Below are 15,137 nucleotides of genomic sequence, written 5' to 3'. Positions count from 1 at the left end.
TGGGTGGAGTGGGGTGATCGTCCCTGTAACATAGCCTCAGGCAGCCGGACAGCTAGCTGCCACTCATACACCGTTGACGGCTCTGATCCACGTCTGGACGCTTTCTACCTGCTAAGAACCGTGGACAAGCACATGGCCAGTCGGCCTCCGGGTCGAAATTCAGGATGGTGTGGCCGTTTGGATCGCGAATATCGACATCAGAAGACCCCAAGGACGAAGTTGAATCGACAAAACGCCCAGTGCCATGGTCTGAATCTCTAGGACGAGCCGAGGCCGATCCCTTGGATGCGGCCAAAGAATGGGCGCCAGTAGTAGGGTTCTCTCTTGTCGGACTAGGCGCCCTGCAACTCTACGCAAATTACCTTCGTCGGATTCCAGGTGCAGCCTTTATTCGCCCATCATTTTTCCGCACCCGAAGCCTCTTTGGCAGGGTCACGGGAGTTGGTGATGGTGATGGTTTCCATCTCTTTCATACACCAGGTGGTAAAGCCGTGGGCTGGGGGTGGCTGAGAAAGGTTCCTGAAACCAGGAAGGAACTCAAGGACCGAACAGTAGGTCTCTTTGTGGAATAGAGGCAATCATCCCAAAGGTCTGAACTAACTTGCGTGCAGATATCGGTCCGTATTGCTGGCGTCGATGCCCCGGAAGGAGCACATTTTGGACGGCCAGCGCAGCCATTTGCCGCCGAAGCACAGAAGTGGTTATCTGACTATATTCTACACCGGAATGTGCGGGCATATATCTACAGGCGTGACCAGTACAATCGTATTGTTGCGACGGTCTACGTTCGTCGGTTTCTTATACGCAGAAATGTTGGCTTAGAATTGGTTAAACGTGGTCTAGCTACAACTTACGAGGCAAAATCGGGTGCGGAATACGGCGGGCTGAAGGCTGTATATGAAAGGGCCGAAGCCAAGGCGAAGAGGAAGCGGAAGGGCATGTGGTCTGGAAAAGCGGGCGAGTTTGAAAGCCCTAGGGAGTACAAGTCTCGGTATCAGGAGCAGCAAAACCCGAATGAGTGAATCGACAGCGGACTACAACACTCAAACGCCTAGTTAAATGCGTGGTTTTTTTGAAAGCAATCAAGAAGTGATGCTACTACAGAAGCGACTCTAGAGGAAAGGGTACCGCGCCGCCACACTTGGGTTCTACTACTTGGCCATTTATATAAGACGATCGCTGCATATCCTGGAGAATGGGTTGCCTTGATGGTTATTAAAACGGCAATTCTTCTGTCTGATGTTTGAGCCAACGTCGCAGATTCCGGCGGTGTGACACCACCTTGCGAGCCCGTTCTCTGGACGTACGTCCTCAGATCGCCCCTGAAATACGGCCATCGAACAGTCCTGGTATGTAGGGGGTAGACAAGGAACAAAGTCTGGGGTGTTGTGGCGTCTGGTATGGACCAAGCAAGGCGTGGCTGTCACGAAGTCGTTCGGAAAGCTAGTTCGAGGCTGTCACGATACAGAACTCATTTTAGTATGTCAAACGTGGCACGATAATGTTGTGCAGTCATATGGACAAATGTACAGCACTAGAGATGGTATGATGTTTGCAAGTGGACGAGGATCAGAGACAAGTTGTATGACCGCCAAGGTATATGGCCGTGTATACTTGCTTGGGGTAAAAGTAGTCACAAACTCACCCACGCACAAGTTGCAAAGGCACTTGTAGTTACGGAGTCCTTCCTCCTCAAGTAATACATACTACCTAGCAGGTACCTGCAAAGTAAGAAGTACGTTGACGTGGCGTGAGGGGCGCAAGGATGCCAAAACAAAAACGGTCACTATTCATAGGACCCCTTTCCATCCGCAAGTTTGTATCTGGCCAGCGGTCATTGTATGTACACGTTAGAAGATTCGTCGTCACTTTGACACCTCTGACCTCATAAGACCGTTTTAGGCGGCTCTACAGAGGTAGAATGTGGGAGGGTGCACGCCTCCGCTCTCCACGGTGAGCGTCAGAAGAACGCACTTTCGCGCAGCTCGAGCGAATGGATTCACGACCACATGTCTCGGGGTCCAATGCAGCAGTATTTACTCCGTACTCGGTAGTTCGTTACGAGTTTACAGGTCAATTTCCTCTCACTCAACTGGCGAAAGGGTACAGAGCCCTCCGCATGTTGTAGCAGTCCTCGGCGTGATGGTCAGGCACGAGGTTCCAAGGCTGTTGAACGTTGGTTGCCCCTGGCCCCACATGGCAATTGCTCCCGTGTTTCCGCAAGGAATTGACAAAAAGGTACTCGTGCAGCTAAAAGATTTATACTTCACTCTGTGTGAATATTTTTGTCTGGCAGTGTAGTGGGTCACATCTGCGACACTCCCCTGATAGGTCCAACTAGTGCGAGTTTGCGAGGTACCACGAATACTCAGGCACTACAACTTAGCCAGAACTCAACACCGACTTGCACAGACAGGAGCATCCAGCCTGCACGCATGCGTCAGCTGTTCTATTGCATGTTGACGAGCCACGAGAGAGCGCGAAATGGATAAGAAGCAACGACTGCGACCCGAGGAGAACGCAGGGTCTATTTAGACCATGAGCGTTGGAGCAGCTTCTCTCCCTCCTCATAGACTCGTCAATGCGCTGCTTACTAAGTACCAAGGTACTCTTTGTCGCCGCAAGTTGTACGGCGCACAGAGTAACTACAAGGCGCTGAACCTTGAAGATGGCTGGCAAAGCCAAGCAAGCATCTTCAGCCACCAGTTTTCAACTCAAAGTGCTCCAGCGGTTGTCACAGAATATCCTTTGGGCCATTGGGCGGCCGTGCTGTACTACACTCCATTTTCTACCCCTAGTCGTTTGTGCTGTGCACTATGGTAGTAGTTATATGTACATCTGGAAGCCTCTGTCACGGACCCTGCTCGTCGGCTTCTAATTGATATCACATCGGCGGAGGTAGAGCACCATGCAACACTTTTGGTATGTACATTTCTCCGTCAACTGTCCATCCAGCGACGTGTTCCACACAGACCACAGAACCTGACTCTGTGCTCGGTGGTGCATTGAAGCCTTGACATCTGGACCTTGTTGTGCGACCCTGTCGTTCTGCACTGCCCTGACCCATTGCTGACGTTCTGTTCTGGACTAGTGACCCCTGCAATTCTGGCGGTCACAACAACCTCTGCAATTTCCCACATTCTTTGTGCCCACCTTGGCAGTCAACCCAGCCGCATCAGCCCAGCCATCCTTTGTTCCATCGAGCACAATTCCAACTCCCAAACTCATCCAAGGCGAGGGGGAAACCACCAGCGACAGGCGACAGATTGCTTCTGCCGCTGCCGTCTTGCGCTACCGACCTCATTTCCTTCGCTATTCTCACCGATACTCTCGTTAATTTTCGTTATCTCGATTCTCTTCGTCCCTCTTGTTTGTGTCGCGCTTGGTGTGATTGACTTCTTCTGGCACCCAAGTCGCGTTCCGACCACTGCGTTGAACGTTTTCCAAATTTAGGAGTTACCTCGAGAAAATTGCCATGCCCGATTCTGCATCACAACCATCGACTCAACCATCCTGTCCCTCACGACTCTAACTTTTTCTCGCACTCATTTTGTCCCCGAATCTCGACCCCGAACGACTTTCCATTCCTTCTCGTCGACACCATCCCGTTCCCGACCGCGCAGGCGGGTCATCATCGCCATGCGGTTGCCCTTCCGCCAGCACCGCCCAAGGCGTCCGCCTGCCTCCACGATCTACTCAATCTTTCTCACTCTGGCGGCGTTTGGTCCAATCTTTTCAGAAGCCATTCATTTTAATCCGGCGCCACCCGCGAATCTCGACTTTTCTAATCTGGGCAGAATAGCAATTGCTGGCGACTTCAATGGCATCTCCCTATACGAGTACGAGGGCCAAATTTCAAAACCCCTCCCCACAAATGGCAGCGAAGCCCTCCTCGCCCGACTTCCAAATGGCGCCTTGGCACCCATTGTGTCTACTGATGCGTCTATTCGAGCAATGTGCCTATTGAATAACGACAACGGCAAGTTGAAGGGAGTGGTTATCGGCGGCAACTTCACGAGTATTGACGGGACGCGATCAACAGCAATCGCTCTCTTTAACCCCAATACAACCGAGATTACGCCTCTGAAGGGTCTGGAGGGTGAAGTTAATGCTTTATATTGCGACGACAGTCGGAAAACTGTCTATGTTGGTGGCAATTTCAAGGCTTCAAACTCCACCAATGCAATCGCCTGGACGGACGCAGACGGCTGGTCAAATCTGCCATTTGCAGGCTTCAACGGTCAGGTCAATGCTATTTCCAAGACCTCGAATGGTCACATTGTCTTTGGGGGTAGCTTTACCGGTCTAGGAAACACTTCCACCCCGAAACAACCTGATAGCCAAATTATCAATCTATCTGGCGGCAAGGTTACCGCCACGAATGGTGCGACCACCAATGGATTCAGCGATCCCACAAACATTGTATGCTCGGCAGGCACGGACGGACCTGGCAGCACTTGGCTCGCAGCTGACAATCTTCCCGCCACCTGGGAGGCCGATTTCGGATTCACATTCCAACCTACCAAGCTGCGGCTGTACAACACTCACCAGGAAGGTCGCGGCACCAAGACGTTTAGATTTCTTGCATTTCCATTGAACGGCATAATGAACTTCACCTACGTCGACCCGTCAACGGGGAACAATGCTTCCTGCACAAGCGAATGCCCTCTCAGTCATGATCCTAATGTTAAATTCCAGGATTTTCGCTTTGTCAACCGGGTCGGCATGCATAGCTTCCAGGTCGCCATATCAGACTGGTACGGATCTGGTGCAGGGCTCTCTGGCATTGAACTTTTCCAGGATGACATGTTCGCATACGCCATCAACAATTTCAACGAACCCAATTGCAAGGGCATCCGTTTCCCATCGACTGCGACAGCTACCGGACCCTGGACAGAGAGTCCATCAGTCCAGAGCAGTTCAGATTACCTCGTGGCAAATTTCAGCGGCGGCAACGTCAACGACAAGTCTGCTTCGGTCGTATTTACCCCCAACATCGTAGAATCTGGTAACTACTCCGTCAACATGTACACTCCAGGGTGCATGCCGGATGGAAGTTGCTCCGCACGAGGCCAGGTTAATGTCACGGGCGTCATGTCGACCGGCACGATCAATGCCGGTTTCAGCACGACGCTCTATCAAACAAACTATTACGACAAGTTCGATCAAATATACTTCGGTTACATTGAGAAGAGCTCTGATAGTTTCAAACCTACCGTCACCCTTACACCTCTGGCTGGTCAAAACCTTCAGTCCCTCACAGTCGTCGCTCAAAGAGTAGGATTCACTCTCACCAAGTCAACTGGAGGCCTCAACAGTCTGTTCGATTTCGACCCAGAGCAAAAGGCTGTAGATGTATCCAGCCTGGAAAAGTCGCCAATCAACAAACTGGGCTCTGCATTCGGCCGAAGTTCAGCTGTCAAATCTCTGGTCACGTCCGGTGACACACTATTTATTGGCGGAAACTTCACTTCCAAGGATTTTGTTAATGCTGTCGCCATTAGCGGCGACAAGGAGGACACGACCAGCCCACTTGATGGTGGCCTCAATGGTCAAGTTCTCGATATGCACCTTGAAGGAACACAACTGTATGCCGGTGGCAGTTTTAACAGCACCCTCAACCGCGATAAAGAACTGAGCCATGCCGCCGTGTATGATATCAAGTCGAATTCGTGGAGTGCTCTGGGCGGCGGTGTCGATGGCGCTGTGGAACACGTCGTCCCCATGCGAATCAATATTACATTCGACAACACGGAAACCGTCATCGGCTTGAGCGGGACGTTCTCACAGTGCAATGCTTTCAAGAATAATAGTGTTTCTCCTGCAGACGGCTTCGCCATTTGGGTTCCGTCTTTGCAAAACTGGCTGCAAAATATCGACCGGCCTTTGCCCACATACAATGGTGTGCTTACTGCTAGCCTCGAGAATGTTTCGGATGTTGGTGACCTCTTAGCAGGTTCGTTGACATCAGCACAGCTTCGTGCAAATGGAGCTGCCACTCTCAGTACACAAGGCCTTGGGCCTTTCCCGTTCAAGGTCGAAGCTGCGACCAAGTCCGCGTCAGAACTGCACCGCCGTGAGAGTATTTCCAACGATACTCTTCGAGGTGTCATCACCGGTGCTTTTTACAGCACTGACAGCTCTAACATTACCGTGCTCGCCGGACACTTTACAGCTAAATCAGCTAATGGGACGACCGTCAACAACTTGATGATTCTTGATGGCAAGGACAACGAGTCCATCACCGGACTGGGCTCAGGCATATCCGCAGATTCTACATTCATCACTGTTGCTCTTCAAGGAGGCGTCTTGTATGCCGGAGGAATGGTCTCTGGTACGATCGCAGGCAATCAGATCCACGGCCTTTTGGCATATGATCTTTCGTCAAAGTCATTCAGCAGCCAACCTGCGCCAATCTCAGGGAGGAATAGTACCGTTGCTGCCATCGCTGTTCGCCCCGATACCTCTGAGGTGTATGTTGGTGGCTCGTTCGACAAAGCTGGTGCTCTGGGCTGCGAGGGCCTCTGTATTTACAATTCTAACTCGGGGCAGTGGTTTCAGCCCGGTAATGGCCTGTCAGGTGAAGTCCTGGGACTCATGTGGTCTAGCAAGTCAACCCTCGTTGTAGCAGGCGACCTCAAAGCCAATAGTACGGAGAAGCGATACTTGGCTACCTATGACGCGAAGCAGCAGACATGGTCAGCCTTCCCGGGAGCTGAGAGTATACCCGGACCAGTCCAGGTCATGACGGCTGGATCAAGAGACGGAAACCAGGTGTGGGTTGCGGGCAAGTCAGCCAAGGACGGATCGGTCTTCCTCATGAAGTACGATGGTAGTCAGTGGCTGACTGTTAATGGAACACTCCCCGCAAGTACGATTCTTCGAAGCTTGCAAGTTTTCTCGCTCACCAAGAACCACGCCAGCACACAATTATTGGGCGAAAACCAGGCACTGATGATGACTGGCTCGATCGTTATACCAAACGTTGGCATCGCCTCGGCAGCAATTTTCAACGGCACTCATTACCTGCCCTATGCTCTGACAACGAACTCTGGCAACGTGCCTGGAACCATTGCCAGAATCTTTACTCAAAAGGACGATTTCTTTTCAACGGGAGGTGGCAGCATGCCCCTAGGTTTTGTTGTCCTCATTGGGCTTGCCATTGCACTTGGCCTAATCCTTCTCATGGTCTTGGCTGGCATGATTTTGGACCGGCTTAGGAAGAAGCGAGAGGGTTATACGCCGGCTCCAACCTCGATGTATGACAGAGGCAGTGGCATCCAAAGAATCCCCCCTCACGAACTACTAGAATCACTGGGCAGAAGTCGACCCGGAGCAGCACCTCATGTTTGAAATTCGACCTAGTTGTTTTTTTTCGCAGCCTTCCTTTTCCACGGCTTACCTTGTTTTTGCCTGGCGTTGATTTGACGTGTGGAGTCGATCTTTTTTTCTTTCTAAACCATGACTGAAGATGGTCGAGCGTTTAAAAGGAGGCCCATCTCAATCCTCACTCTAAACGAGCAGAGGACGGTAATCCTAACACTGCAAATATTTTCCATTGTGCATATCAGAGGCAGCAAACCAGCTTCTTGTCTCTTCTCTACACTTTCTCTGCATTTGCCCGTCATTTCACGAGACTACGACTACTGGCTAATGTATTGCCATTTTTCTCACCAATCACACAGTGAATTTTGTTGGTTGGGTGTTGTCTTTGACCTTGATATGTCTCCTTGTTTTCGTTTCTTCTTTTCACACTATCGTATCCACGTCCTATTTCTTGGCCTTCTTTCTCCTTTTCCCAAGTTTTTTTTTTCTTATCTGCCGTTCACCAGTGTATATTACCTTCAGCGCAGTCTCCGCCACTAAGACTGCCGACATATTTATTTACTTATTGTCCCTGTATAGGCGTGAGGGACGGGGAGGTGATGAGATGGGGGCACGGAATGGTCAGGCACTTTAAGAACAGGAAGGAATTATGCCATTCTAGCGTTGACGACGGCGGCAAAGGATATTGGTTGATTCCCAAGTGTAGAACCATGGCAAATTAATCTGAATGCGGAATTTCAAAACGAATACTCCTCAAACATGGGTGACGCTGACGAGACTTTAAAGTGAGGCAAACAGGTTGATGCACATAGTTGCCAGGCAAACCGTTGTAATCCACGACACGATTTGTCCCATTATCCACGGTTCCATATGCATGTCCATCCCAATCAGCAGCCACATGCAGTGTTGAATCTCACAGAACACCAACGTGGAATTCATTAGTCTCATACTGAAGGCCACGGATATAGCCATCAGGGTCTTTTCCCAGTCAGGAGACACGTGGCCCTGTGTGTTCACCCCTATGATTGATGGGATCTAAAAACTCCTTATCATTATCAATGAAGGCATTGCAAGATGGTCTGGTCTGATGACTAGGACATGGCCTCACCAGCGAGCAGGGAGTAACTTGACTAACACCACACCCTAAGCGCTCGCCGCTGAGTAGTTTGCCATAGGTTATTCGATTTTTCATCCTTCGGAACGGCCCTTGATGCTATTTAAGGGACACGCACTAGTATATGCGAAACATGCGGCTTTTGCCACAGTCCTTGACAGGTTGCAACCCTCAAAAACCCAGACCAGCGCGGCCTTCTTACCAGCAAGCCTCGCTTTAACCAATCCTCATGGTAGTCACGCCACGTCGCATATCGGATTTCCTTGGCCCTCCCACACACGAAAAATAGCGATTGCGCGGCTTTTATAGCATGGATTTGGGGAAAGGGCCCCCTCCCCTAGCCCATTCGGCATAAACGCCACAACGAGCGTAAAACACGCCCTAGTAGATGCTGAAACGGCGGTCCTATGAGGAAGGTAGATGTTGTTCTGATTTGTACAATCCCATCGGCCAGAATGAGCTGATTCTCTGTTCTTTATAAGCGTGTTGGTTATATTTGTAATGTGAGATACTTTTAAACACAGCCATGGGAAATATTTCCTCCATGGGTGTTCCTGGATGTGTCGACCCCTTTCCCCGCCTCCCCTTGGTGTCCTCTATATCAGAGAGAAGTCAGAGAAAAGAAAGTTTGGTGCCCGAGAATAGCCCTTGTCAGGGATGAAAAAAACAAGGCCGGCACTGTGGTCGCAGTCTCGGGCATGAGGACAGTTGTGTCGGATATCAACGCCAAGATCATAATCCGGCCTGCCTGTATTGGAAGCTGCGGCGTAGATGTTTGTCTTTTGCTTCGGCATGACTGTAGACGCAAAGAGGTTTTCCTATATTGGCTCGTGTTATTACCACGCGGGCAGGGTTCCCCAGTGTGCCCCGGCGCGGGACGATTTATCGACGAAGGGGAGTTCTACTGCCTGCCTTTTTTTGTTTCCGCATGAGAGTTGGTTACTTTCGCTACATTGCTATCGAGCTGCCGTTGACGAAGATGACGTTGGCACTTGCGAGATGCGATGTCATGTGTTGTGTCTTTGACGGCGCGAGTCGCCGAATATGGAAACACGGATCCTTGATCTCGGCCCCATTTTGATCGGGAAGTTGTATGCAGATTTTGATGATCGTCCGATCTGATCGACGTGGAAGACGGCTTCTCTGCAGCTGTCGTCGTCGTAGGTAGGCTGTCTCTGGCTGGTTTAACCAGCCCTTCTGCGATTGATAGACCCAGTGCGCCGGACATTATCAGCAGTGTGTCTTCTGGTACGAATTAATCCATGTGTCACGAGGTGGGATCAGATCACGACTGTACTGGGAAGGTCAGGGGTTTGGAGTTTTCTCCCGCAGATCAGCAAGGCTAATCAGTGGGATGGTGGACGTGGATATATCATGAAGTTTTTGTGGGAACCAGACAGCGAATACATGTTCGAGTGAGGAAAACGGGATATTGAAGGAGTCAAGATAGAGTAGGTCATGGGATGCCCGTGCGCAATCAGCGAAGGAGTTGAGGCCGTCGCTCGATGTCAGAGGGGTGTCCTTGCAGTTTATCACATGGCAACATGTTTCTGCCATTCAGTTACAGCTCACTTGATACCAGGCTTTTACTGACTCAACATTGAATTGAAGCGAATCCTCTCAACTATTCAAAAGCTAATGATGCTAGGCTATACCCGAGGATCTCCTCTGTCTCACGAATATACAAGCGTTGGTACTCAGGATCACGTGTTGTGCCTGTCGACATCAGAGGCAGGTGTTATTTCCCACCTTGCTAGCAGCTTCGTCCTGCATCACACCTTGTCGCTGGCTCTTTGCAATGCTGGTGCTTGTTTATTGTATTCGATCTCTTTTGTGACTGTTGGATCGCCCTTATTTGCTCTGCCGCAATCTATTACAAGGAGTCCTCGTGGGTAATAGCTCCATCTTCGTATGCACCAAAAAGTTACCATGTATACTTCATCAAAGCTCCGTCCTCCTGGACATTCGATCTTCAGTACAGATCCAACAAATCTAGTTAAGTTACATTTCAAGTCTGCACATTAACAGAGGTGAGGAGGTCAAACTTCTCGCTAGGGAATGGCATAATGATTTGTCTTTCTACCGCGTATCCTCCGCTACTTCTTTACCGTTGACGATATGCTCAACCGAGTCTGCTGTATCGATTTCCGCACGTATAAGATTACCACTGACTCAATGTAAGCTAGGTTTGTACCCCAAACGCCATTACAAGTCCACGTCTTGTGATTGAAACAATTCCAGTTTCAGCCATCCTAGGCTGCGTTCACAGTCGACACAACCGACCCCCGGCATTGAACAATCGTCCCATATACACACAACCAAGGAGCAAAACATGTATATCCATATTTGTGCTGTCTTCGGAAATATACAGCTCCAGGCACGCATAGTAACGAGATCCCGGAACTGCCTTGGTCCTTGTTATCTGGGGACTCTGCATAAACCTCCTCCGCCACTGAGTGTATGCAACTTGGTTGATCAACAAGGCTGAAGAACAAAAATAGCACAGGAGCAATCTATTTTACAGTCACCTCCCGAGGTTCGCAATGTCGGAGAGGAAAATCAAAAACAACCCCCCAGGAATTCCTACAGGAAAACAAAATCAACGCTGCCTCCCCATACAGGATGTATCGAAGGGCATTCCGAATTTCACTACCAACCATGCTGGTGGTGAAACGACAACGGTTGATTTTCTACCATGCCAGTATGCCAGGCCATGGCCCGCCTGTAGCGTAAGCTCAAGGCTTTCCCATCGTACGTACACATGGCAAACCCACCCGGCTGGAAGATGCTTGCCACAACAGGGACAATCTAACATCTTTACCACCACCCCCCTCCCTCCCCTTTTTCTCAATTTCTGCCCCCTCCACCAGCTTCTAGTCTCCACCCCCCTGGACGAGCTGCGTAAGACCAACCAAGATGCCGCAAAATGACGTTACGGAGACCGAAAAACGGGACTTAGCGGAGCCGCTGACGTCAAAGCTAGCGACTAATTCAACGACGACTGGAGCTACTTTGCTGTTGTGACAAAGGAGTGTGTGTAGAAACCATCATTGGATAACGACAGAAATGCCACCAACATCAGCACACCAATTAGGCTGAACAGCGGTTTTGCATGACTTTATTCTGCCACCTTCTTCTCGTGCAAGGCGGAATTGTGGTCAGGAGTCTGACATCATAGGACTTAGTTTTCTCGTGCTCGTCTGGGCTTACAGCTTGCAGGTCGACCCCGGACACCGACCCTGAATATCAAGAACGTACTCCGTACGGAGCACCAATTCGACATCTGATTCTTTGCCACGACGTCCCGACGTCATACCTACCAGGCGGAGGTGGCCTGGCAACCCGGTATCATGGTCAGCACCTTCGTTCTTCGCAATCCAGGCGAATCATTACGGTGATCCTTCCGCAACAGGAATACTCAAAAGTGCACTCATGTCCTATTCTCATGCAACTCTGGGAGAGGGTTTTCAGATAGTATTTTGACACAACCTCGTCATGCTTACACGCACACCCCTTTTTGAAAGTAGGCTTTCGCTTTTTTTTTTTTTTTTTTTTTTTTTTTTTTTTGCATTCTGCTACATCCCCACTAAAGTCACCCAGTCGCTCGGTTCCTGGTCTTACTTTCCGGCTGTCCAGCGCGTAAAAGCGGCGCAACGCATTGCAAGCTTACGAATACTTGGACAGAACCTTTTCTTCAAGTGGAGTTAGCGGGCGACAAAATAAGAAGAGGTTTACGAGCGGAGCGCCGATATCAAAACTTTGTGATACATCGTCCCATGTGCTGCCGAGCTAAGACGATCCATACCTCGGCGAGCACGTTGCACAATACGCAACGGCCGGGGGAAAAGCTTAGCTTTGTCTCCTTCTTTTGTGTGAGGGTGTAACTAATAAGCCGTGGCTGGGAAATTTTGTAGTGAGTGCCAGCAGACCAGCAAACGCCCAAGTCAAGCTTTTTAAGACCGCCACGACCCCTACCGGGAACAAGATGGGCTCGTCTTGTCGCTTGAATCTAATCTGAGTGATCGGCCACGGCCCCGAACACCACACCTGCCAAATACATCTGTGGATAGTCAGAAAGGGGACTGAATTCGGATAGAGGCTTAAACCTCTGCACAGTCTATGTTTGTCCCCCGAGAAGTATACACTAACATACTGTAGCATGCGAGGTATCTCATCCGGTTAAATACTTTTTGGCCCCTCCCTCCCCTTCCCCACTGTATGTTTTCTACCGCAACGCTGGATCTTGTGGTCTTTAGCGGGGCTGCCGCCTTCGGGGAAGATGGGCAAGTCTAGTAGTTGTCGGAGCCGACCCCTTCTGAAGTATTGTACATACACCACCAAGCTCTCCCTCTCTCTCCCCCCCCTCTCTATTATTGGCTACACGGTGTGGACGATACAATGGCACATGAGTCTCCGCACCATTGCAACAGACCGGAAAACTACATGTACGAAGCCGTCATTATATGAGTGTTGCGAATCGTCTCTGATCAGCGCCTCTGAGAGGGATCCTGGGCCAGGGCCGGGCACCTGGGAGCGAGGTTATTGTGGCTGCGCGGCATATCGTCCGCAATGCCTGATACCACGGCGACAGCTCCGGAGCCAACCAGGCATGGACCCTGGCCCTGGGTCCTGGTAGCCAGGACCAGCCGATTAGGGCAAGCCGGCAAAACTCAGACATCTGGGTATGGCACAAGAAGAAATCACAGACCATGGATGGGGACGGGAGTGGCCCTGAACAGGTAAGCTACCCGAGGCGAACATGGCACCGCAAAACAACGAACAACGAAGAACAAAGCTGAAAAAGCACGTGCTGAGGATATCTGGCGTCATCTGTGATGCCCATGGATGGTTGAGCTCTCCACACGGCCATGCACCGAAGCATTTCAATCAATGTTCAGCCACGGTGGTTATAGAGCCAAAAGTCAAAGTCGCAAAGTACACTGTGTCGCAGATTCGAAGCCTCACTGTACGGATACCAAACACCCCCCACCCTTTGCGCTGACCCATGTCCACAGTGCGGCCGTCTGCTGCCCACACCGACCCCACACACGACGTCTCAACTCCCTCGACCACATTTCCGGTTGTTTTCTTTTCCCCCCTGTCGCTCTCCCCGACCCCACAAAAGCTTGTCCAGTCTTGACAACACCGCCATCTGGGTCACTTGTGCTCCTTTGAGTATTGATGTTCGTCTCTGAAACGCCCGTGCCATACCCGCTCCAGTATGTGTCTACCAGGGTTGCTCAAGTTACTACTCCATGTCTTTCTCCCCCTTCACCCCTTCAGCCTTCTAACCTCCAAGCGTTGTCTTTGTTGTACATGCAACGCATAATTTCAAGACATGCAGCCATTCTCCTTGTTTTCATCTGGAAGATGGGCCATGTTCCAGTCAGAAAGTGACATACGCAATACAATGTTCACCAGGGAAAACAGAAAGACACGCGTGTACTCCGTATCTCTCCGGCAAGGCACAAACCTGCTGCCAGTGGAAGGAACAGCTTGCGCGGCTTGATGACACAAGTCAAGCCGAGGAGGAATGTCGCTCCCGCATCTTGAAGCTTTTGACATTCAACGGGTCCACGAATCTGCTAGTTCTATCGTCAAAGTTATTTGGGCAAAAAAAACTCAGCCTCCCCGTTTCCCAATCACCAGCCCCTGCGCCGGCAATCTGCTGCCACCCCGTCTCGTCCCATCTTTTTACTTCGTCCTTCACCCTCCCGCAATCATGACTCTTCGTCTTCTCTTTGGCAAAGCCGTGTGGTTCACCCGGCGCCACCTCATCGCAAAAAAGGGGACGCAGCAAGCCCCCTAGGTAATATCGCGGAAGAGGCGCTGGAGCGGGCGGCCACGTCCCACCCCCCCTTGAAGAGTCAGTCAGTCAGTCGCCTGCCTCTGGGCAACTTTGCCTGACATTGGAGGCTAAATATGGCCAAGGGACGACAGTACCGAGTACGGAGGGAGCATCGTCTCATGACAGGTCGCCGAATGCCCCGTTGCAATCAATTCCTGGTGCCAGACAATGTGCATCTTTGTGCGATAATGCATGCCAAGAGCCATTCATTCGGTATAAGCCACCATGAGCCTTGGCCTATCGGCCCATATGAAGTCTTAACATCTCATGCCCATGAACCGCAGCAAAAAATAAAAAAAATAAAAAAAATTAAATAAAAGGAGTCGGCCTCAGTGGTAACACAGGCCCACCACGCAATGCACGATAGCCGTTTCACTCGGCAACGTCATTCCATTCTTACCGAGTTACAGACTAGCAAATCTCCCAAGGCAAACTTGAGAGATCAGGAAGGTCGCCTGTATGCTTCTTCGAAACGCCGGCTGGCCTTCTATATTGAGTAACACTCGTTTGAAAATTGTGGAGAAGGCAGTGCAATGCAGCAGCGTCACAAGGAGGAGGAATAAATAGAAACAGGTGGTTTCGCCACCATTACTGGGTCGTGACCTGGCAACTGTGTGTGGCCTTGCCCTACAGCCTGGGGCCACGGCTGCTGCTGTCCATTCGGACCTGCGGCATGAGACGGAGCAGTCGGCGCAGCGCGAATGGGTGAGTGACAATGGATCAGTTTGAACATTGCAGATTTGGAAGGCCATAGACTCCAAGGCCTGACGAGGAACAAGCATCCGATCTGCGAGCCGTGACAGCGATGTGGGTAATACGCGCATGATACTTTGTGTAGCACTAACTCAT

The 15,137-nt window shown here is 50.7% G+C and overlaps 3 protein-coding genes across 3 annotated transcripts; all 3 read left to right on the top strand.

Annotated features, from left to right (window-relative positions):
• Positions 1 to 164: 164 nt before the first annotated feature.
• Positions 165 to 1,022, top strand: LCL3 (putative endonuclease lcl3; the record flags this gene model as incomplete). Its single annotated transcript, XM_007816972.1, has 2 exons — positions 165 to 551; positions 612 to 1,022. 2 exons carry the CDS (start codon positions 165 to 167, stop codon positions 1,020 to 1,022), a joined length of 798 nt encoding a protein of 265 aa, XP_007815163.1.
• A 2,617-nt stretch (positions 1,023 to 3,639) lies between these two features.
• J3458_002906 (uncharacterized protein) lies at positions 3,640 to 7,353 on the top strand (the record flags this gene model as incomplete). The annotated part of the gene is made up of 2 exons (XM_066117470.1): positions 3,640 to 5,902; positions 5,957 to 7,353. The coding sequence occupies 2 exons, from the start codon at positions 3,640 to 3,642 to the stop codon at positions 7,351 to 7,353; spliced, it is 3,660 nt and encodes a 1,219-aa protein (XP_065977256.1).
• A 108-nt stretch (positions 7,354 to 7,461) lies between these two features.
• J3458_002905 (uncharacterized protein) lies at positions 7,462 to 7,866 on the top strand (the record flags this gene model as incomplete). The annotated part of the gene is made up of 1 exon (XM_066117469.1): positions 7,462 to 7,866. One exon carries the CDS (start codon positions 7,462 to 7,464, stop codon positions 7,864 to 7,866), a length of 405 nt encoding a protein of 134 aa, XP_065977255.1.
• Positions 7,867 to 15,137: the final 7,271 nt, after the last annotated feature.

The sequence above is a fragment of the Metarhizium acridum genome, assembly GCF_019434415.1.
Source record: "Metarhizium acridum strain ARSEF 324 chromosome Unknown scaffold_13, whole genome shotgun sequence".
NCBI classification, from domain to species: Eukaryota; Fungi; Ascomycota; class Sordariomycetes; order Hypocreales; family Clavicipitaceae; genus Metarhizium; species Metarhizium acridum.
Note: the sequence above shows the minus strand (reverse complement) of the source record. Positions and strands in the feature narration are given on the sequence as shown.